The 20,593-nt window shown below is 62.5% G+C and overlaps 3 protein-coding genes across 7 annotated transcripts in view; 1 reads left to right on the top strand and 2 right to left on the bottom strand.

The window, feature by feature from the left end:
* Nucleotides 1-872: 872 nt before the first annotated feature.
* On the bottom strand, nucleotides 873-8,352 carry SIDT2 (SID1 transmembrane family member 2). 2 transcript variants are annotated; one of them, XM_063178367.1, is made up of 28 exons: nucleotides 8,146-8,352; nucleotides 7,855-7,976; nucleotides 7,417-7,578; nucleotides 7,265-7,310; nucleotides 7,073-7,174; nucleotides 6,912-6,995; nucleotides 6,626-6,737; nucleotides 6,471-6,536; nucleotides 6,275-6,368; nucleotides 6,088-6,143; nucleotides 5,830-5,841; nucleotides 5,619-5,690; nucleotides 5,457-5,531; nucleotides 5,221-5,283; nucleotides 4,069-4,190; nucleotides 3,924-3,997; nucleotides 3,766-3,832; nucleotides 3,559-3,632; nucleotides 3,316-3,439; nucleotides 3,101-3,218; nucleotides 2,891-3,027; nucleotides 2,707-2,815; nucleotides 2,554-2,630; nucleotides 2,407-2,453; nucleotides 2,018-2,123; nucleotides 1,800-1,910; nucleotides 1,604-1,717; nucleotides 873-1,522 (listed from the first exon to the last, which is right to left on the bottom strand). In XM_063178367.1, exons 1-28 carry the CDS (start codon nucleotides 8,350-8,352, stop codon nucleotides 1,460-1,462), a joined length of 2,616 nt encoding a protein of 871 aa, XP_063034437.1. In that variant the 3' UTR covers nucleotides 873-1,459. The 2 variants fall into 2 exon arrangements, with proteins under 2 accessions (XP_063034437.1, XP_063034438.1); XM_063178368.1 differs by lacking the exons at nucleotides 5,221-5,283; nucleotides 7,855-7,976; nucleotides 8,146-8,352 and having other exon boundaries at nucleotides 7,417-7,506.
* A 1,613-nt stretch (nucleotides 8,353-9,965) lies between these two features.
* Nucleotides 9,966-17,168, bottom strand: PAFAH1B2 (platelet activating factor acetylhydrolase 1b catalytic subunit 2). Its single transcript, XM_063178261.1, has 6 exons — nucleotides 17,098-17,168; nucleotides 15,953-16,040; nucleotides 15,397-15,486; nucleotides 14,478-14,594; nucleotides 14,133-14,255; nucleotides 9,966-13,583 (listed from the first exon to the last, which is right to left on the bottom strand). Exons 1-6 carry the CDS (start codon nucleotides 17,127-17,129, stop codon nucleotides 13,305-13,307), a joined length of 729 nt encoding a protein of 242 aa, XP_063034331.1. The 5' UTR covers nucleotides 17,130-17,168; the 3' UTR covers nucleotides 9,966-13,304.
* A 906-nt stretch (nucleotides 17,169-18,074) lies between these two features.
* The window catches only part of SIK3 (SIK family kinase 3), a 69,501-nt gene continuing 66,982 nt past the window's right edge, over nucleotides 18,075-20,593 (top strand). For 2 of the 4 annotated variants that reach the window (XM_063178533.1, XM_063178532.1), the window contains exon 1: nucleotides 18,094-18,206. The gene's annotated coding sequence lies outside the window, so the exon portion shown is untranslated. Of the gene's footprint in view, nucleotides 18,207-20,593 lie in introns of all 4 variants that reach the window. The other 2 variants (XM_063178531.1, XM_063178530.1) reach the window with 2 other exon arrangements.

Here is a 20,593-nt window from a genome sequence, read left to right as displayed (position 1 = left end):
AAAGACTCCGAAAAACCGGCGGCGAAAGCCGCGCTGGAGCATTCCCCGCGTGCCTCCGCCCCAGCGCGGCCGGGGCCGGGGCGGAACCGGGCCGGGGGCTGATGGACTAAATCCTTTTATAGCCAGGCGGCAGCGCCGAGGGCTCCTGCTCTGACTTCATGGCTGGTTTTCCCGTGCGCTCACCGCCGGGAGCCGGTCCCCCCGCGGGGATGCTGCGGGGGCACGGGTGACACCCACGGGGTCCGCCCGGGGCTGCCGGGACCGGCGGCGAGGCCGCGGCATCCCGGGCACGGCGCCTGGGCAGCCCGCACGCAGATGCCGGGATTCCCTCTGCCCGCGGGCACCACGGGTCAGGGCACAGCGGGCACGCAGCAGCCCTGGCACCGCGCTGCCAGGATGCCCCAGCCCCCGGGCATCCCTTACCCACCCGTGGGACTGGCAGTGCCCCCATAACACTCAGGCCAGGGGAGGTGTGTAGGCTGTTTTGGCAAGGAATGGTCAGGTATATCATGGATCATCGATTACAGTGGATTTGGGGCACCGCCAAGTCCTTAGAGTTTTAAGCCTTGGTGCTCGTAGTTCTCAGGCAGATACTTTAGCAGGGGTAAACATCAAGATTTAGGGCCAGGCATAGCGGGGTATCTAATCCCAGTTTGGGCCCTGGCTTTTGTGGAGTTCAATTGATCGCTGTTCGAAGATCTTTGATGTGGAGGCCTTGTTGGCATCTTGGGCTTGTGACAGCTCAGTTGCTTTTTAACTTTAGCTACTTGGACAACCCCACCCTACCCACATGCCCTCTCCAGGGCAGCATTTCCCAGCCCCTGCAGCATCTCCCCCCTCCCAAAACCCCTGGCAGGCAGCAGAGGCAGGGGCAAAGTGCAGACACTTTAATGCGAGTCCCTTCCCAGCAGATCCCCGCGGGGAGCGCGGCACCTCGGTGGGGACAGACGGGACCCACTGCGGCCACCCCTCCTGGAGGAGACACGAGTGGGGCCTCTCGGGCCACTGCCACCACCGTGCTGGCCCCACGCACCCCCCATCCCACCCACTCGACTCAGGCACTGAAGAGAGACCCACACCCACGTGCTCGGGGGGCCACGGGGCTGCTGGCACGGCGCTCGCCCCAATCCTCCCCTGTGCCCGCGGGCACACGGACAAGGGGCAGCGGCAGCAGCAGCAGCAGCACTTTTCCAGTGTCACTTGCCACAGGGGACGGATGCTCTGGTGGCCCCCCAGCCCCATTTTTGGCTGTGACGGGCCCAGGGATGGGCACAGAGTGCCTGGAGGAACCCGGCTGATGGGGAGGAGGCAAACCAGGACCCCAGGGCTGTGTGGGGAGGGGGACAGAGTGGCTGGCAGGACCTGCAGCGCAGACATCCCTCCCCAGGGGCGGGTGCCCCTCCCGGGGCTGCAGCCGGGCGTTTGGCACGGTCCCAGGGCAGCGGGTGGCTGCAGGCTCCTAGAAGACGTAGATCTTGTCCCGCTGGACACAATCCAGGTCATCGTCCAGCGTCAGCAGCACCTGTGGGGCGGGGCAGTGAGGGCAGCGGGGCGCTGGGGACCTGGGGACGGCGGCTGCCATGCCAATGGAACCAGCACCTACCAGGAAGGAGCCGAACATGGCGATGGAGGAGAGGAAATGCCAGATGTCGTGGTCGTCAAAGAAGTCGAGCAGGATGCAGTCACGGTTGTGCTCCCGGGATTCAGCTGGTGTTTTCTGCCGGGCACAGGGCCAGCGTCACTGTGCCTGCCCACGGCCACCCTGCCCGCCCCGCTGCCCGTGCCACCCTCCTGCTCACCTGCCAGGTGCTGAGCCCCTGGAAGAAGAAGAAGAGGGCGAAGCCCCAGACCACGGAGGTGCTGATGATGCAGAGCAGGGGGATGAGCTTGATGCGCTCGCCACTGCGGAGCTGCGGGAGAGGCCGGGGTCACCGTGTGGGCAGGGGCTGGCAGCGGTGCCCACCCCTGCCCTGCCCTGCCCTGCCCTGCCCGTGGGGGCCGAGGGCTCAACTCCCACCTTCATGATAATGTAGAAGGCGAAGTAGAGGAGGAGGTTGCAGATGCCGATGGCCAGCAGGTAGGAAGCAAAATCATTGGGGCGGACAATGAGGCCGTAGGCAGCGCTGGGGAGGCCGGGACAGGCACTGGGGTCAGCCTGGGGGTGCCCCTGCCATGCCCACTGTCCCCAAAGCATGTCTGCAGCCCCCAGGAGATCAGGCAGCACGTGGGGACTCTGTGGTGCCACAGCTGCAGGGGGACCTGTCATGCTGGGCTCACAGCTGCCACGAGCTGCCAGTCCCCAGCCCAGCTCCACGGAAGGACAGCAGAGCCACAGGAGAGGGGTGGGGGCAGCAGGGATGGGGAGAAGCAGGGTGGGATCTGCCACGTGCCCAGCTCTGCACTCACAGCGACCAGTTGATGATGTTCCCCATGACCAGGAGCACCATTCGGTCCTGCAGAAGAGGAGGGGGCTGTGAGGGGCAGCAGGCAGCAGCTTTGGGGGTCTGCCAGGGAGGGTCTCTGCAGAGCCCGGGGCCCCGTGCCAGCACTCACCACGTACATGGGCCCGCTGCACTGCCGCACGCAGTCCGTGTACAGCACGTGCAGGATCCTGCGCAGGATGCCCGAGTCTGTGGGGACAGGGGACGTGACACAGGGGGGCCACCCCACTGTCCCCTCCCACCTCGCTCCCGGTGCCCCCCTCACCCAGCTTCCAGCGCCCCATGTAGTACAGCTGGGTGCTCAGCAGCAGCGTGGCCACGATGTGGATGACGGAGAAGACGATCCAGAAGGCCGTGTTCCCCTTGCCAAAGACCTGCAGGGCGAGCAGGGAGCTGGCAGTGAGCCCTGGGGACAGCCAGCCCCCTCCCTCAGTGCCCACCACACTCACCACGCCCACCACAGAGAAGAAGATGACGAGGGCCAGGCAGGCGTAGGCGCTGTAGGCGCTGGCGTTGATGTCCGGGTGACGCTTCTGGTACAGCTTCAGCATGCAGAGCCCCGCGATCATGTACATGAAGGAGGTGTCTGGGGGGGCACAGCGGTGAGAGGGGCCTGGGTGGCCCCGCTGTGGGTGGGGAGGGACCGGGGGAGCACTCACCAAACTGGAAGTTGGTGTAGTTGGGGCAGACGTGGTAGCAGGCGCTGAGCAGCCCCTCCATCATGAGGGCGGTGCCCATGGCGTAGAAGAGCCCAAAGTGCTTGGGGATACCACACTCCTGCGGGGCAGAGGAGGGGCAGGGAGGGAAGTGGGGGGTCCCGGGAGGCTGAGCCCCCCCGGGCAGCCCGAGCCCCCCCAGCAGCCCCGTCCCTCACCAGGGCGTGGGCGTCGTTGCGCAGCAGCGCGCGGTTGTAGTTGATCTCGCGCTGCAGGATGATCAGCAGGAAGAGCAGACCCAGCAGCACGTAGCCCAGGTTGCTGAGGATGTTGTTGAAGGCGCTGCGAGGAGCCGGTCCCAGCGTGGGTGCTGTGAGCCCCCTCCCTCCCCGGGGTCCCGCTGCAGCCCAGCCCTGGGCACAGGGGACCCCCAGCCACCCTCCACCATCCCCTCAGCCCACCTGAGGTTTCCCAGCGGGTGGGCACACAAGAAGTTGTAGTAGCAGATGTCCTGGTTGCCAGTGACATTCACCACCTGTGGGCACGGGCAGGGTGAGGGACACCGGGGGCTCCCAGGGACGTCCCCACCATGCTCAGAGCACGGTTTGGGACTGCAGCCCCAGAACTCCCAGTCAGGAGCCCCTCCCTGCTGCCCCGGGCACACTCACCGTCTGGTAGGTGATGACGAGCTGGATGACGGGCAGGGCGTAGAAGACAGCGATGGTGGCGATGTTCCTGGGAGAGGGTGGGGCTGTCAGGGGGTCCCTGCTGTGCACCCCAGCCTGGGACACTGCTGGGTGCCCCCCTCCCCACGGGTCCCACTCACCAGAAATAAATCTGGTACTTCTTCCTCAGCACCCGCTTGTCCTTGCGCGCCAGGTCGGCCACGCACAGGTATTGCTGGAAGGAGAGGGGGGTCAGGGGCCTGCCTGGCCAGCGGGGACACGCTGGGGCTGGGGGGGGACACGCACCTTGGTGCGGATGACGTTCTTGTCATAGTCGATGTCGGCCAGCGTGTCGTAGTCATCCTCCTCCACGGAGCTGAGCGAGTCCAGGCGCGGCCGGCTGGCCACGTTCTCCAGGGACCGCTCCCCTGCGGGCCGGGGCCATCAGCAGGGTCCCAGGGCCATCAGCAGGGCCCCAGGGCCATCAACAGGGTCCCGGGGCCACCAGCAGAGCCCAGGGCCATCAGCAGGGTCCCAGGGCCACCAGCAGAGCCCAGGGCCATCAGCAGGGCCCCAGGGCCACCAGCAGGGCCCAGGGCCACCAGCAGAGCCCCAGGGCCATCAGCAGGGCCCCAGGGCCACCAGCAGGGCCCAGGGCCACCAGCAGGGCCCCAGGGCCATCAACAGGGTCCCGGGGCCACCAGCAGGGCCCCAGGGCCATCAACAGGGTCCCAGGGCCACCAGCAGGGCCCCAGGGCCATCAACAGGGTCCCAGGGCCACCAGCAGAGCCCCAGGGCCATCAGCAGGGTCCCAGGGCCACCAGCAGGGTCCCAGGGCCACCAGCAGGGCCCAGGGCCACCAGCAGGGCCCAGGGCCACCAGCAGAGCCCCAGGGCCATCAGCAGGGCCCCAGGGCCACCAGCAGGGCCCAGGGCCACCAGCAGGGCCCCAGGGCCATCAACAGGGTCCCGGGGCCACCAGCAGGGTCCCAGGGCCATCAGCAGGGTCCCAGGGCCACCAGCAGGGCCCCAGGGCCACCAGCAGAGCCCAGGGCCATCAGCAGGGCCCAGGGCCATCAGCAGGGTCCCAGAGCCACCAGCAGGGCCCAAGGCCAGCCCGCCTTGGTGCCCACCCCCCAGAACCCCAATCAGCCCCAATTAACCACTGGGCTGCCTCCCTGCCAACTCACACTGGGGACAGGTTTCAGCTCCCTACAGCCCTGCCCTGGGGACAGGTGTGGCAGTGCCCACGCAGGCAAGCATTGCCCTGTGTCTGTTCCCCGGGGCTCTGCCACGCTGGGAAACACTGAGGGCCAGGGGACAATGTCCTGCTCTGCAGCCCCTCGGGTGCTGCCCTTGCTCTGAGGGAGGGGAGCGGGGGTTCTGTGCCCTGGGCACAGCCTGGGGCTGGGCAGATTTCGCCCTGATTGGCCCGACCCTGCCCGGTACCAGCATCTACCCATGGGAATGCTCAGTGGCCTCGCCGGGCCGGAGGGCGTGCGCCGCTTGAACTGCTCCTGCCCTTCAAAGGAAAGCCAGAGTTACTGAAGCAGAGCTCCCCGAGGTGTGCCACAGATGGAAACCCCGCTGGGGGCTGCACGGAGGGGCCAGCAGCCCCAGGACCCTTCCCAGAGATGGAGGGGACAGACCCAGGGTGGGCACGAGGCTCCGCAGGGCTGCGGGCACACCACTCACCCACGTAACTGTAGGAGACCTCTGCTGAGCCCAGGCTGTCTGTGATGCCCTCGGTGCTGCTGGAGGAGCCGTTCCCTGCGAGGACAAGGACAAAGGACAGGCAGAGGCTGGGCACAGCCCACGGGCAGGGCTGAGGGCCAGGGCACAGAGCGTGGCACTCACCGAAGGAGCCGTAACCGTAGCTGTCATAGGGGCCGTGGTTCAGGAAGGAGTCGGGGATGCCGCGGGAGTGGCCTGCGGGACAGGAGGGTCCCTGTCACCCTCTGTGGCACCCCCGACCCAGGGCTGCGAGGCCGTCGGGCACACAGCAGCTCCCACCACCCGTGCCCTGGCACGGAGCGAGCTCAGAGCCAAGGACAGAGCTGGCACCTACCCAGGAGTGACGCTGGGAGTCCCGGGAAAGCCACGAGAAGAAAGAGATAGACCTGGTGAGATGCACAGCCCCAGCACAGCCCTGCCAGCCCCACAGCAGGGACCTCCCTGTCCCCCTGACACTGGGATCTACCCCCAGGGACTCAGGGGGATACTCCTGCAGAGGCAGAGGCTTTGCCACAGGCTCAAGAGGGCAGAACAACGAGGAACTCCCCAGGCAGAGCCCTCCATGCTGCTGGCTGCTGCCTCCAGCCCTCACCTGTGTCCAGGCTGGGCGAATCCATGGCTGCCAGGAGCCCCTTCCTCTTGTGCTGCCTGCCAAGGGAAGTGTGCTGTCTGTCAGCCCATCTGCGACACTGCTGGGCCAGGGGACACGGCCCCGGGTCCCCAGCAGGACTGTGCCCACGGGCTCAGCAGCCAGAGGGGCAGCGACAGCCAGCACTCACCGGCAGCTCTCCCAGCAGGCGATGAGCAGCGTGAGGATGTAGAAGGAGAGGAAGATGCCGAGGCAAAAGAGCACACTGCGCACGTAGGCCTCGGCTGTGCAGAGGAGGACAGGCCCTCAGCGGGGCTGGCACCTCGGGGGCCCTGCCACGGGTCCCCACAGAGCACCCCCAGCCCCCCAGCCCCTCCCAGACTCACAGGTGATGGCAGGTGACACCATCACCTCCAGCATCTTCTGCCGGTTGTGCTGATCCACGGGCTCATCTGGAAGAAGGCAGGGACAGGGCTCAGCTCCCTGCCCCGTCCCCAGCTTGTCCCCACACACAGCCCACGGTGGCAGCCCCGCTGCAAACCTGGAGAGGAGTTCTTGGAGAGGGGGTAGTAGGGCAGAGCCCCCCCGCACGCCTCGTCCTCCGTCTTCACCACCACCACCACGTAGAAGCTATGGCTGGGGAAATCCTTCTTCTGCAGCAAGAGATGGGGGTCAGCAGAGCCCAGCAGGGCATCTCCCATGCCAGAGATTATCCCTGGGACATCCTCTCTGGGCTCCGGCAGCAGCAGGCAGGGCCTGGGCGCAGCTCAGCCCCGTGGCACAGCCCCACGACACAGCCCAGCCCCGTGGCACAGCCCCGTGCCCACCTGCACCGTGATGGCCGCCTTCTTGGTCATGGTCTGGTACATCCCGATGAAGGCCACGTTGTTGTCCAGGTCGTAGACGGGGCACTGTGGGGGCAGAGGAGCTGTCAGCCCCTCTGGGCACCACGGCTCAGCCAGAGAGGAGAGCCAGTGCCCAGACCTACCAGGATGTCCTGGATGGAGATGACGGAGCAGGGGAAGGCCATGGCTGAGGTCACCTTCACGATCACCGAGTCCACATCCTCGGGGAACTCGTACTTGAAGTACTGTGGGGACAAAGGGCCCGTTGGTGCCACGGTGGCCACGCTCCCCTCTGGGCGCAGACCCCCTGTGCTACGCCACGCTGGCTGCCTCACCTGCGGCTGGGCGGCCGTGGCATTGAAGCTGAACCTTTCATTGGTCCTGCAGAGAGCACGGGAGAGGTGATGGGTGGTGAGGGGTCCACAGCCCCAGCAGCCCCCACAGGCAGCAGGCAGGGAAGGGGACAGGGACACGGGGCTCCCCTCACCGCAGCACAAAGTTCTCCACGCGGGTGACCCGCAGCTGGTAGGAGGTGTTGAGGGAAAGAGTGGAGACATCCACGTAGAAGTGCTGGGTCTCCACCTCGGCCTTGGTCTGCGGCTGGCAGAGCGTGCGGCTCACCTCCTGGTACGCGTATTTCCTCTGGTACCTGGGCAGGGAGAGCCCAGGTGTGTGCCCAGGTGTGTACCCCTGCCAGGGACCCTGCGTGGGGCATCCCAGCCTGGGGAACTCCTGCGTGGGGCATCCCAGCTTGGGGAACCCCTGAATGGGACATCCCAGCCTGGGGAACTCCTGAATGGAGCACCCCAGCCTGGCAAATCCTGAATGGGGCATCCCAGCCTGGGGAACTCCTGCGTGGGGCATCCCAGCCTGGGGAAGTCCTTCACGGGGAAGGAGGAGTCCCTGCCCGCGCCCTGGTACTCACAGGCCCCGGAGGATGAGCGGCACCTGGAAGGAGACCACCGCCTCCTTCTGCCTCACCACGAAGAGGACGGGCTGGTCCTTCTGGTCCGAGAGGACGTTGACGGACACCCGCACGCCCTCGGTCTGCAGGGACAGGGGCAGCCGAGGCGTTGGCCGGGCAGGTCGGGCCGCGGCGGCTCGGAGCGAGGGCTGGACTTTGCTCGGCCGCCGTGGCAGGGCCGCCGTGCCCGGCGCACCCCGCAGCCGGCCCGGGCACGCTCAGCCCGCGGGGGACGCGACCACCCCGGCTCACCCTGTTCCTGCGGACGCTGTGGTTGAAGGCGTAGATGTTGAGCAGGTTGGCGTGCACCCAGTCGCTGTAGGTGGTGTTGAACTGCGCTTCCTTCTCGTGCACCTCGCGGTCCCCGTGGGGCAGGGGCTGGGGCCGGACGGGCGGCGGGGGCAGCAGCGCCCCGGCCAGCAGCGCCCAGGCCAGCACGGCCGCCGCGGCGCCCGACATCCCGCCAGCATCCCCGGCCAAGGTCCGCGGGGCGGGACGGCACGGACGGCACGGAAGGGACGGGTCGGGACGGGACGGGGCGGACGGACGGACGGACGGACGGGGCGCTCAGCCGGGGCGCGCCCGGGCGCGCTGCGCCATGGCCGGGCCGGAGCGGTGCCGGGCGCGGTGCGGGGCTGTGCCGGGGCGCGGAGCCGCTCCGGGGCCGGTCCCGGTGCCGGTCCCCTCTCCCCTTCCCGTTCCGCACCGCGGTAAACACGGACCGGCGGTGACGTCAGCCCCGGCGCACGCCGAGCGCCCGGCCGGGGAAGTGACGCGGCGGGCGGGGCGGGGGGACCGGCCCGAACCGGGGGACCGGCCCGAACCGGGGGACCGGCCCGAGCTGGGGGGACCGGCCCGAGCATGGGGGGACCGGCCGGAGCTTTGGGGACCGGCCCGAACCGGGGGACCGGCCCGAGCTGGGGGGACCGGCCCGAGCTTTGGGGACCGGCCCGAACCGGGGGACCGGCCCGAGCTGGGGGGACCGGGCCGAACCCCGGCGACCGGCCCGAGCTGGGGGGACCGACCCGAACCGGGGGGACCGGCCTGAGCTCGAGGGACCGGCCCGAAACGGGGGAACTGGCCCGAGCCCGGGGGAACGACCCGAGTTAGGGGGACCGGCCTGAACCAGGGGAACCGACCCGAGCCCGGGGGAACGGCCCGAGCTTTGGGGACCGGCCCGGCTGGGAACCCCCGCCCCGGAGCACCGAGCTCCGTGCGCGACCCCGCAGGAGAATCCGGGCTCCATAGGGAACCACACAGGGGATGCCCTGTCCTACAGGGCAGCCCCTGTCCCATATAAAACCCCATAAGGGAGCCCTGCTCCATATGGGAGCACAGAGGGGCAGCCCTGCTGTATAGGGGAGCCCCATGGCCATACAGGATCCCGGCTCCAAAGGGGAGCCCTTGCTCCATTTGGGATCATGTGGAAGCCCACAGAAAAAGCCCTGGTGTGTAGGGCACATCCTGCCCCATATAGAATGCTATAGGGCAGCCTTGTCCTGTATAGCCCCTGCTCCGTAGGAGACCCCATATGGAGCCCCTGCCCCTAGAGGGAAGCCCAGGTGCCATGCAGCACCCCAAACACCCACCCAAACCCCTTGCCTGGCCTCTCTGTCCCTAAAGTCCATAAGGACATGGAAGAATCCTGTCAGGAAAGGGCTGGGTCTGCCCCATCCCTTTCTCCTGCTGCTCTCTGAATTCCTACCAGGGTTCCTGCAGCCTCTCTCGTTTGTTGCACCCTTCACCACCAGAGACAGAATAATGCAAAGTAACTTGGGAGTTTTCCCATGCTTGAGGGAAGCGGGAGTCATGCCACACTGCATTTTTGGTGAGTCTCCCAAAACACCCCCCAGTTCCAGCTGTTGCTGAGCCTCCTGCTTCCAGCCTCTCTCCAACAGCTCTGTGACTTTTCCATCACATTTTATTTGCCTGCAGCTGGGGGTTTTGATTTAAAATCCCCCTCCGAAGGGGCTCAGCCCTGTGTCACCTCACCCAGAGCCACTTCCTGGGCTGGCTCTGACATCCAGGACCGCCGCTCTGCTCCAGGGGACAAACGCCACGAGACAAGGCTCTGCTGCTATTGTGCACTTTATTTCTCTGGGCCCTCCTGTCCCTGAGGATCCCACAGCTCGGACAGTCTGCCCATGGTTTCCAGGTGCAGGTGGTGGCGCTGGCGGCAGATGGGACAACCTCAGGGACAGACATGCGGGAAGAGAAGCAGAATTCCAGCCGACTCCTCGGCCCTGGTGGAACTCGAGTCGCCTCTTGCAGGATGGCTGTGAGCGGGACTGCGTGGGGATGTGCATTCCCTGTTTGCTCCAGGGCCCTTTGAGATCAATCTTTCGGGAATCCAACACAGGCCGATGTCCTGTCGAGGGCCAAAATAAACCAGTCCCCTTCACCTGCAGCACCGTGCTCGCAGGTGTGGGTGCAGCACCCAGATCTGCACGGGGAAAGGAGGAAAAACAGACAAAAACAGCCCCCAAAACAGCAGGAATTAAACGAGGAGCAAGGATCTGGCTGAGCACAACTCCCAGAGGGAGCTTTGGCAGCGCCTGCCCGGCCCCGTGGAGAGCTCCAGGAGTGACCGGGAGAGGGCAGGAGACGGCTGGGCACACACACACACACACACACACACACACACAGGCTGCGACACGGTGGGTGAAACATTGACATTTATATTGAAATATGCACTAACAGTGACTTCTACCAGCTGATGCATTTTTGCCAAAGCAGAATCACAAAGGTTGAGTCCCGGGGAAGGCTGGGGGCACCGGATGGGCAGCGAGGGGAGGTATGGGGGCCTCCCTGCTCCTGCCTCACCCTCCCCCAGCACCTCACAAGACTCTGTCATTTCACATCTTTTGTTTGTTTTCCTCTCTGCTGCATAAACACAAAACTGGACACGCTCACTCAGAGGAGGCCACAACTCCAGCCCAGCGCCGTCCCGAGGGACATCCAGTGCTGGAACTGAATTTTTCTCACGGGAGGCACTCGGATTTCAGCACGGGGTGAGCAGAGGCAGGGCCCCTCTTGCCCACCACACCTCTCAGGTGAGCAGGGCAGTTTCCTGCCAGGCAGCAACAAGCAGAGCCGAGAGCACTGAACCAGCACAGAACACGGCACCTCAGCAAGCCAAGCCTAAGCAGAGCCAGCAGAGCCTCCCTGGTGAGGCCACAGCCTGCCAAATTGCCCGGGCCACTCGGCACCCTGCCCACGGGGCTGGCTCGCAGCGAGCACAGGGTGCTGAGCAGGCAGAGCTTTACTGCAGAGTACATTCCTGGTTAGCATCTCTTCAGCCAAACGCAGCAGCAGCAGCACGGAGGGAAGGGAGCAGGGATGCAGAGATTAAACCAGCCCACGGCCTTGTCTCACAAGCCTGGAGATGGAAAGCTCTCAGGGAGCAAGAAGGGTTTTATCCCAGCTCCCTGAGGGGGCTGGGGATGGGATAAACCCTTCCCCAGAATTCTCCACTGCACTCTACTTTTAACCTTTGATTTTCCACTTGCCTTTCCCCAGTATTTCCAGCCAAAGCTTATGGGAAGCACGAGCAGTGCTCTCTCAAAGCCTGCCCTGCAAGGCCGTGGGGCTCCAGGGAGCAGCACCCTGGTCTGGATCATGGGGGTAGGATGTGATCCCTCCTCTCCCATGGCGCTCTGCAGCTCCCTGTGTCTGATCCTGGCCAGGGGAATGCTTCACCTTTCCTTCATCTGTGTGTAGATCACATATACTGGAAACAAAACACACACTATGCATGCAATCCAGGCAGGAATCCTGCTATGATCAAACCTACAGGAGGAGGGGTATGAGGTGGGACGTTAGGGAATTCCTCAACGCTAGGTCAGAGTTACACACCAGCCCTTGGCCACAGCAAAGGGCAGACAGACTATGTACACTACCTATGGGCTTCAGCAAAGCCACCTGACACCTGAACCCTCCTTGGAGCACGGAGTGAAGCTCTCTGTTCCTCCCAGGATTACCTGCCTGGCATCCCACGGGAAGCACAAACCCAGCGTGGCACCACTGAGCTCCAGCAGGTAAGGCAGGGAGGAACAGATTTGGTTTAAAATAGGTTATTTGCAAGTTATAATTCATCTAGGGCTCTGCCTCTCAGGTCCAATCCGCTTCTTTCTGGAAGAGAAGCTCTCAGTTTGAAATGAAAAGTTGTTTTGCTACAACCAGCCCTCTGAACTACATATCAAACCAAAACCCCACTGAGCCACAGCCCTTTAGGAGGGCATCTGCCCCTCTGGCTCCCTTGCTCGAGGTGAGGAGCAGTGTCTGGAGCAGGAGAAGCTACACCTTAACTCCACTTTTACTCTAAGAGGCCGTAGTTGCTCAAATAAAATGTTTATACAAGTAAACCAGCAGTGATAAGGAAATATACACCTTGGGATCTGTAAAGCTTCAGAGTGATTTAGGCCTTGCAGCCAGGGGCTCTTCATGTGGGTTTGCTTTAGAAAAAAAAGGATGTAACAGTCATACTTAATAAAAAAATAGAAAAAAACTGCAAAGAGCCCGGGCACCTCAGAGGGATGTCTGTCAGTTCCAGAGGAGTGAGGAAGTGACTGCCAATTACTGGATCATTAAAATCCTACACTGAGCAACTGCTAAAAGCCAGCAACATCACAGGCAGCAGGAGCAGGGGCCAGCAGCAGCACCCAAGTGGGAGCATTCCCAGGAGGGCTGCGTGGGAGGAAGGGAAGGTGCCCCCGCTAGCAGGACTGGGGAAACGAGCACAAGACAAGCACTGGGGAGTGTTACACGAGTTCAGGTAACTGTTTGCTTCTTTGAATTTCTGAATTCCAGTTTCAAGCTGCTTCAGAAAGGAGTGAGAAAGCAACACGTGTGATTTAACCCCCCCTAGTAAAACAAACAAACAACAAACAAACAAACAAAAAAAAAAACCCCAAACAAAAAAACCCCAAACCGCCTAAAAGGTGGAACCGAGTTTGGAAAAATGCATCTGTTCTGGCTTTTGCAAGTGGAATGTGATTCTTGTTCCCAGGCAAATACACAGAGCACAGAGCTGCAGCCAGGAACGGTGAGCCGGGAGCGGGCTGTCGGACAGGCTACAGGGGGTCTAGGACAACCACGGGGCAACAAGACATGAGAGGGGCACAGACTCTGTGCACAGAGGGGCACAGACAGTCCTGTTCTCGTTTCAAATGAGGAATGGTTTAAAAGTAAAACTCTTCTTCAGCTAATTTCCTCCTGCAATAAAACCAACCCAGCCGGCCCTCATATGTACAAGACCAGTTAAACACGAGCCTTCCCCCTCAAAACACTAGGTACGGACATCCGGTAACATTCTACAATGGAAAGTGCTTTAAGAAAGAAGGATTCTGTAGTGCCAGTGACAGAACTGATCTGATGGGCTGGATGATGCTCTCCACGCTGACAGCAGCGACTCAGGCCAGGGCAGCTCGTTTCTCCTCGGGGGTCTCCTCCAGCAGCTGCATGATCAGTTCGTGGAGGGGCTTGCAGACCTTGGCGTAGCCCCCGCCCGTCAGGTGCAGGAAGTCGAACATGTCGTGGTAGGAGATGGTGCCATCCGAGTGCACGAAGCCCACGTCCACGTCCAGCAGCTGCACGTTGGGCAGTTTGGGCAGAGAGGCTTTCAGCAGATGGTTCACCTTGGCGTTCTTCTGCCGCAGCGGGTTTGGCTTCTCTCCACGAGGTAGCAGGCCCTGGCACGAGAGGAGGCAGAGAAGAGCTTTGATGCTCTGATGGCATCAGGAGCCCTGCTTGCCCTTCCAATTCGGGCTGCCTGTCAAGGTTTAGGATGTCTGTGACAAGAGGAAATCATCCCTTCAATCGGAATTTGTCCATTCAGGCCTAATGTGAAATGCAAGTGAAGGAGCCAAATGAGCTCCAAGCACTGACTGGCAGGGAAACTGCTTTCTTTTATTTTTTAAATGTACCAGCTTGTGCTCTTTCCATACACTTTCAGCTCCTCAGCAAGACAGGCAGCAGCTTCCTTAGGACAAGGAAGCCAACTAGGATTCCCAATGCCAGCTGGGACTTGGGCACCTATTTTCCCCTCACAGGGGAAACATTAACATTAATAAATGGGACAGTTACTGGGAATGAGCTCTGGAATGGCCAAAGGAGGGCTCCTGAGATGCCAAGCCAGCGAGGGGAGGCACACAGCAGAGGGCACATCAGGTGAGTGCCCTCCCAGCACCACCCAGTGACTCCCAGTGAGGCAGAGCACAGCCCAGGGAGCAGGGACGTACCAGCACAATCACTTTGGCCTGTGGCTGCTGGGCGTTTATCAGGCGCACGATGGCCTCGATTCCCCCTGCCACTTCTTCCGCTGTGTTTTCGTGGTTATTTGTTCCAACCCAAACAACAATGACCTGCAAGGAGAGAAAGATGTTTGCAGCTTTTCCAGAGCCAAGTGGTAACAGGGGTGATGACCCTGAAATCCCTGCATAAACATCATCTGTGGCCAGAGGGCTGCAGGGAGAGTCAGGCTCAAGAGTTCAGCCCTGGGGCTGGCACTGCCCACTGCCCTCAGGGAAGGCACAGGTGACCTTCACTGCACACCTGGACACCCTCACTAGCTCTGCAGCTCATACCTTGGGTTTAATGTTCTCCAGTTCACCGTTCTTCAGTCTCCATAGAACATGGCCCGTGGTGTCTCCTCCAATCCCAAAGTTCAGTGCATGGAGCGGTGAGAAGAGCTCTCGCCAGATCTGCAAGCAGAAACCAACGTGCTGCTTCAGAGCAGCATCCTGCCTGTGAGGCAGAGACACCACACGGGCTCCTCAAGGTCACTGAGGGCAGCCACGAGCCCTGCTCTGAAAATTCTCTCCACAAAGGGCACCTGGACAAGAACCAGGTTTTATGTGGAGTCAGAAGAGATGGAGCTGCTGAGGTTCAAGCTCTCAGACCGGGCACAAAGGAAGGAAAGATCTCTGGAGCAGTGATTTGCTGCACTCATCAGAGCCCCAGAGCGCTGATCTATTGCAGATCACGATGTCCCTGAGCACAGGGCCTTTGAAGAAGGAGTCTATGATCTGATTAAATCCTTCTCATCCCCAGGTAACAAATCTAGAACAAAGGGAAGCAGCTCTTGCAGAACAAAGCTGCTCAGCTGCCACCACGGCAGAAGAGAACTCTTCTTTCCCTCAATAATTTTAGGGAGGAACCAGTGGAACAATGCCCCTGGCACCCTGAATTCTACAGGCTAAGTGTGTGCTGGCCATGCCAGGTACAGCCCCAGGGAACTCCATGGCCCTCAGGAGGCTGGGATCTGAGAGCTGAGGGGCTGTGCATGTGTGCCAAAATGCAGGCAGCCGGTCCTGGCCTCAGAGAGGGAGGCAAAAGCAGCCAGGTAAAGCAGTGTCCAGGCCCTGGGGAGTTCAGGAAGCAGGGCAGGAGGTCCTCAGGAGACAGCAGTGAAAATGGGAACAGTCATCAGTGTTACACATGATCAGCCACTGGGTTAGAGAGGGATGCTCCAATTGCTCCAACCCTCCCTCCCTCCATCCCTACCTCGTACTGCTGTAGCAACTGCACCATGGAGTCCCCCACGAAGAGCACGTCGGGCTCCTTGTCCTTGCAGTCCAGGACAAACCGATTGTGCTGCCAAAGAGAGCGACAAGGTGAGCTCCAGGTGACACTGCCCCGGGGCATCCACCCCTGCTGCAGCACAGGGACAGCTGCCCTGCCAGCTCCCCCCTGCCACGGCCTCCAGCAGCCCTGCTGGCATTAACCCCTGAGCTGCTGGACACTGCTCCCAGCTCCACAACCCCATTGGATGGAATGTGGCGTGGTTTAGTTCATGGCCATTGCTCCTTGTCCTGTCACTGAGCATCACCGAGCTCAGTCAGGCCCCATCTTCTGGAGATTTTGTGTGGATTGATGGGATCCCCTGTCAGTCTTCTCAGGAGTAACCCAGCTCAGCTCCTGCAGTCACTCCTCATCAGAAAGATGCTCCAAGGACACACAGCTGTGACAGCTGCCAGTTCCAGGCTGTTGTGATCTCGGGGTCCCCAGTGTGGCCTGGCCCAACACCCCCCAGTAAGGAGGATCCCCCTGCCAGCCTTACCTGTGACATCCACCTGTCATCCCCCTGAATGTCCTCGGCGGCGTGTGGGACTGCTGCTGGGTTGGAGTCCCCCATGCCCATCCTGTTCCTGTGGGAAGAACAGCTCACAGCCACTGCTCCAGCAGCTCCCACAGCAGCAGGGGTGCCAAAGGGCTGCAGGAATCCGCCACACACAACTCCTGCCTGCTCCTGCTGCTGTGCCTGCTGGCAGCTGGCTGGGAACAGCAGCACGGATGCTGCTCCATGCCAGAGTGACTCTGCAGCACACATTCCCCTGGAGCCAGGCCCCGATGGATGCCCCAGCACAGAGAACAAAGCCCAGCTCAAGGATGCTCTGCAGCCCCACACCTGAGCCACGAGGCTTTAACAGCTCAACAAACACGGCTGAGACTCCCAGGATAAGTCCCTATTAGCGCCCAGGGATCCAGCTTACAGCTGCTGAGCTGCACCGTCCAGGTGGATAATCTGGCTCTGGGAGCAGAGCAGTGTGGTGGGATTGATCCCATTGATCCCAGAATCCCAAACCATTACAGATCGGGAGGGGTCTCTGGAGATCATCCAGTCCAGCCCCCTGCCAAGGTGGGGCCACCTGGAGCAGGTGACACAGGAATGCATCCAGGTGGGTTGGAATGTCCAGAGAGGGAGATCCCCATGTCCCTGGGCAGCTGTTCCAGTGCTTTGCCACCCCCCCAGGGAAAGAAGTTCCTCCCCACGTTGAGGAGGAATTTGTATTTTAGTTTATGGCCGCTGCTCCCTGTCCTGCCGCTGGGCATCACTAACGAGAGAGCCATCCTGCGGCGCTCCCTGGGGATATCTGTGCGGATCGATGGGATTCCTTTCTCCAGGCTGGCCAGGCCCAGCTCCCCATCATCTCCCCATCACAGAGATGCTCCAGCCCTTCATCATCCTCGCACATCCCGGAGGATGTACAGCGGGACGAGCAGCGGGACGATGCCTCCCGCGGCCGCCGCTCGCAGCCCCCCGCGCCGGGCCGGGCCGGGCCGGGCCGGGCCGGGCTGGGCTGGGCCGGGCTGGGCAGGGCGGGTTCCCCCCGCAGCCCCCTCCCCTTCCTCCTCCCGCTGTCCCGCTCCCCGGCGGGGCTGGCGGACCGGCGCCGCCCCGCCTCGCGGTGCGCCCGCACTCACGGCGGCTGCGGCTCCTTCCCCCGCGACTCCATGGCGGGCGCGTCCCCTCCGCTCGGCCCCGCGCCTGCGCCGCTTCCGCTTCCGCTTCCCCGCGCGCGCCCCGGCCGCCGCTTCCGCCCCGCGCCCGCGGAACTCCCGCCCTCCCCGCCGTGACGTCACTGCGGCGCTCCCGTGACGTCACGCTGCGCCGAGGCGAAGCGCCATCCAGCTGGGGGGTGATGGATTCGCTCCCTGGCGGAGTGATGGCACGAGGAATCCTTTTCCTGTTTATCGTGGGTTTCACCCAAAAACCACGGCACCTCCCGCCCCTTGCTGTGATGTCATTTAATGCCCCTGACGTCATTCTGCCCTGCACGTGCATGGTCTCTGATGTCCCTACAAGGAGCGATGTCACAAGAACAAGTTTCCGATTACCGTGGGTTCTGCCCCAAAACAGAACCAGCTCCCTGGTCCCGGGGGTGCACCAGATGGGGCGGTCTCACCATGACATCATTCAGCTCTCCCCACTGGAGAGTGACGTCAGACTCATCTCCCATATCTCACTGGTTTCTCCCCAAAACCGCAGCACCCACAACCCACCGCAGCCCCTCTCCGTGACGTCATTCTCCTCCCGAGATGACGCGTGTCCAGGTGTATGTGACCGGGGGGGTGTGGCTGTCCCCGATGGCGTGACGTCACGCGCGGCAAGTTTCCCATTTCCCGCGGCTTTCTCCCCAAACCCGCAGCGCGCTCCTCGCTCTCCCCGCTCTCCGCCGCACGGGGGCGCCCTCCGCGGGCCGCGCGCCCGTGACGCGAGCGGTGACGTCAGAGCGCCGCCCTCGTCGCCATGGCAGCCGCCCGCCCCCCGGCGCCCCCCCGCGGATGAGCTCACGCGGTGCCGCAGCCCCGCGGGGGGGTTCGCTCCGCGCGACAAGATGGCGGCGGCGGCTGCGGCGGGAGGAGGCGGCGGAGCGGGGGCTCCCCCCGCGGCCCCCCGGCTCTCCCCGGCCCCGCCGCCCCCGCGGCCCCCCGGGCCCGCCCGCATCGGCTACTACGAGATCGAGCGCACCATCGGCAAGGGCAACTTCGCCGTGGTGAAGCTCGCCACGCACCTGGTGACCCGCGCCAAGGTGAGTCCCCCGCGGGGGTCGCGGCGCCGGCCCGGTGAGCGGCGAGCGAGCGGGGAGCGGCCCCGAGCCCCCCCTGCCCCGGGCGGGCGCTGCCGGGGAGCGGGGCCGCTGTCACGGGTGACACGGGTGTCCCCGCGGGTCCCGTGGCTCCGGGATAACGTGGAGGTGGAGCGGGGGGATGCTCCCGCGGTACCCGGGGATGCTCCCGGCCAGCCGGGGGGACGCGGGGGGCAGGTGGGGGACAGGTCGTTCCTTACCGGGACGGTGGGAGTCGATCGTGGCCGAGCCTTCAGGGCCGTGGGAAAGCGCAGGGAGCAGCGCGAGGAAGGAAGGGCCTCCCGAGGGAGCGGCGGGTCCAGGTGATCCAGGTACGGCCGCGCTGCCAGGCGAGCCCCGGAACACGGCGGGAGATCCGGGTGGATCCCGGCACGCGCGAGCCCCGGAGCGCGGCAGGAGATCCGTGAGGAACCGCGCTGTGCTCCCGGTGGTGCCGGTGACACCGGGCTCCCGGGCACGGCTCGCGGTGCTGCATGCAGCAGTGCCAGCCCGGGATGGCCCCGGAGCTGCGGCAGGAGCGGGGCTGGCACGGGCAGGCAGCAGGCAGGCCCGAACCAAAGCCCTGCGCCTGCCCTGCTGCTCTTGGCTCCGCGCTGGCTCCTGCGAGCGCTGCAGAGAGGATGGTGCTGGCTGGCCTTGTCCCTCTGTCAGTTCCTGGGGGTGTCCCTCTGTCAATTTCAGGCATTGCCCCTCTGTCAATTCCCGGGGTTGTCCCTCTGTCACTTTCTGGGATTGCCCCTCTGTCAATTCCCTCTGTCACTTTCTGGGATTGCCCCTCTGTCAATTCCCGGGGTTGTCCCTCTGTCACTTTCTGGGATTGCCCCTCTGTCAATTCCCTCTGTCACTTTCTGGGATTGCCCCTCGGTCAATTCCCGGGGTTGTCTCTCTGTCACTTTCAGGCATTGCCCCTCTGTCAATTCCCGGGGTTGTCTCTCTGTCACTTTCACGAATTACGCCTTTGTCACTTTCTTGGATTGCCCCTCTCTCAGTTCCAGGAGCAGCATTGTTTTGAAACAGGAGGAGAAATCCGCCATCGCCTTGGTTTGTTGGAGCTCTGGCTCTTTGCCCGGATAATAAAGTGAAATTAATTTCAGGGGCTATTTAAACATCGGTTATAACGCCTCCTGGACAGTTCTTTTCAGAGCTGGGCTGTATTTGCCTGCCCTGACGGCAGTTTTGTGCCTGCAAGTGCTCGATGCCACAATTTAACCTGCACTTGAGGTGTTCTCCCCGTGATGAACCTGAACCTTGCTGAGAGAAACAGGGTGATGGGTTCAGGTGCCCCCAGTGCAGGGCACTGACCCCTCTGCGTGGAGATCGTTCCTGGAAAAGGAGGGATCTAGCTCCAAGCTGCTTTCCTCTTCCTGTTTCCAAACTCATCCTTGGGTCAAGGTTTCTTCTCAGTGGTGCTGACTCTGAAGTTTGCAAAACACCAAATCAGAGACCATTTTTGTGCAGGAATAGTTGATTTTGTCCGAAGAACGGCAGAGTACACACACAGATTTTGTCTGGAAATTGTGTTCCGGGTTTACAGGTCCAAGGATTTTGCACGTTGGCTTTGGGTGATGGAAGTGGACACTAAGCTTGGAAAGCTTTGCTTTGCAGCAGTGTACACTCATTCCCACTGCCCTGGAATGACTGAGGGCGGGGTGTGGAGTTCAGGAAGCAGCTTTCTGGTGGGATGGTGAGGTGCTGGGGGCTCTGGAGCAGCGGGTTGGACCTGCAGCACGTTCCCTGCATGCAGGAGATCTAGTCCCTGTCCCTCTGAGCTCCGGGGGCTCCCCGAGCCCGGGGAAATACCTGTGCTGGAACAACTGCCATCTGTTTGGCTGAGCTGGGATAGCTTGGAGCTGAAACTTGACCTGGAAGCTTTCTTAAGTCCGAGGTCAGGTTTCCTTTCAAATCCCAGCCTCTGGAGAGGAGTGCGAGTGAATGGATTGGATTCTGCTTGCAGACCCTGAGCACTTGGGTTCAGTACTTTTCCTTCTCTGACAGCGCTGTTGCTGTTGGCTCTGGGAGAGGAGTGGGGAAGGAGAAAGGAGCTGCCTGGTTCAGGCTCTGGGACTCATGAGATTAGAGGGGAGGTGTTGATATAAATGCATTGGAAAAGCCAAATCCTTATGGGGAAGCGTTTTTGACTGGCAGCAGAAATACAAAATAATGCTACTGCGAGCTTGTCTTCATCACAGTTACACTTTTAACACTTTGACTTAATGGAAACAACTTGGAAGCGAGTGAAACCTTGGCAAAATGGTCCCATTTAGGCATCTGAAAGAATTCTTTGATCACTAAACGCAGGCGCACCCGGTTGCTGCCTGTGCTGGCAGCCC

Source organism: Melospiza melodia, chromosome 29 (genome assembly GCF_035770615.1).
Source record: "Melospiza melodia melodia isolate bMelMel2 chromosome 29, bMelMel2.pri, whole genome shotgun sequence".
In the NCBI taxonomy this organism is placed as follows: domain Eukaryota; kingdom Metazoa; phylum Chordata; class Aves; order Passeriformes; family Passerellidae; genus Melospiza; species Melospiza melodia.
Note: the sequence above shows the minus strand (reverse complement) of the source record. Positions and strands in the feature narration are given on the sequence as shown.

What these genes read in the sequence shown, in the direction of transcription:
- SIDT2 (XM_063178367.1), bottom strand. Translation starts at nt 8,352, where the DNA reads ATGTCGGGCGCCGCGGCGGCCGTGCTGGCCTGGGCGCTGCTGGCCGGG. An exon ending in GTGGAGAACTTTGTGCTGCG is followed by an intron (nt 7,311 to 7,416) that starts GTGAGGGGAGCC and finishes TGCTCTCTGCAG; the next exon opens with GACCAATGAAAGGTTCAGCT. An exon ending in TCTCCATCCAGGACATCCTG is followed by an intron (nt 6,996 to 7,072) that starts GTAGGTCTGGGC and finishes CTGCCCCCACAG; the next exon opens with TGCCCCGTCTACGACCTGGA.
- PAFAH1B2 (XM_063178261.1), bottom strand. Translation starts at nt 17,129, where the DNA reads ATGGAGTCGCGGGGGAAGGAGCCGCAGCCGCC. An exon ending in ATGACAGGTGGATGTCACAG is followed by an intron (nt 15,487 to 15,952) that starts GTAAGGCTGGCA and finishes TCTCTTTGGCAG; the next exon opens with CACAATCGGTTTGTCCTGGA. An exon ending in TGGAGAACATTAAACCCAAG is followed by an intron (nt 14,256 to 14,477) that starts GTATGAGCTGCA and finishes CTCTCCTTGCAG; the next exon opens with GTCATTGTTGTTTGGGTTGG.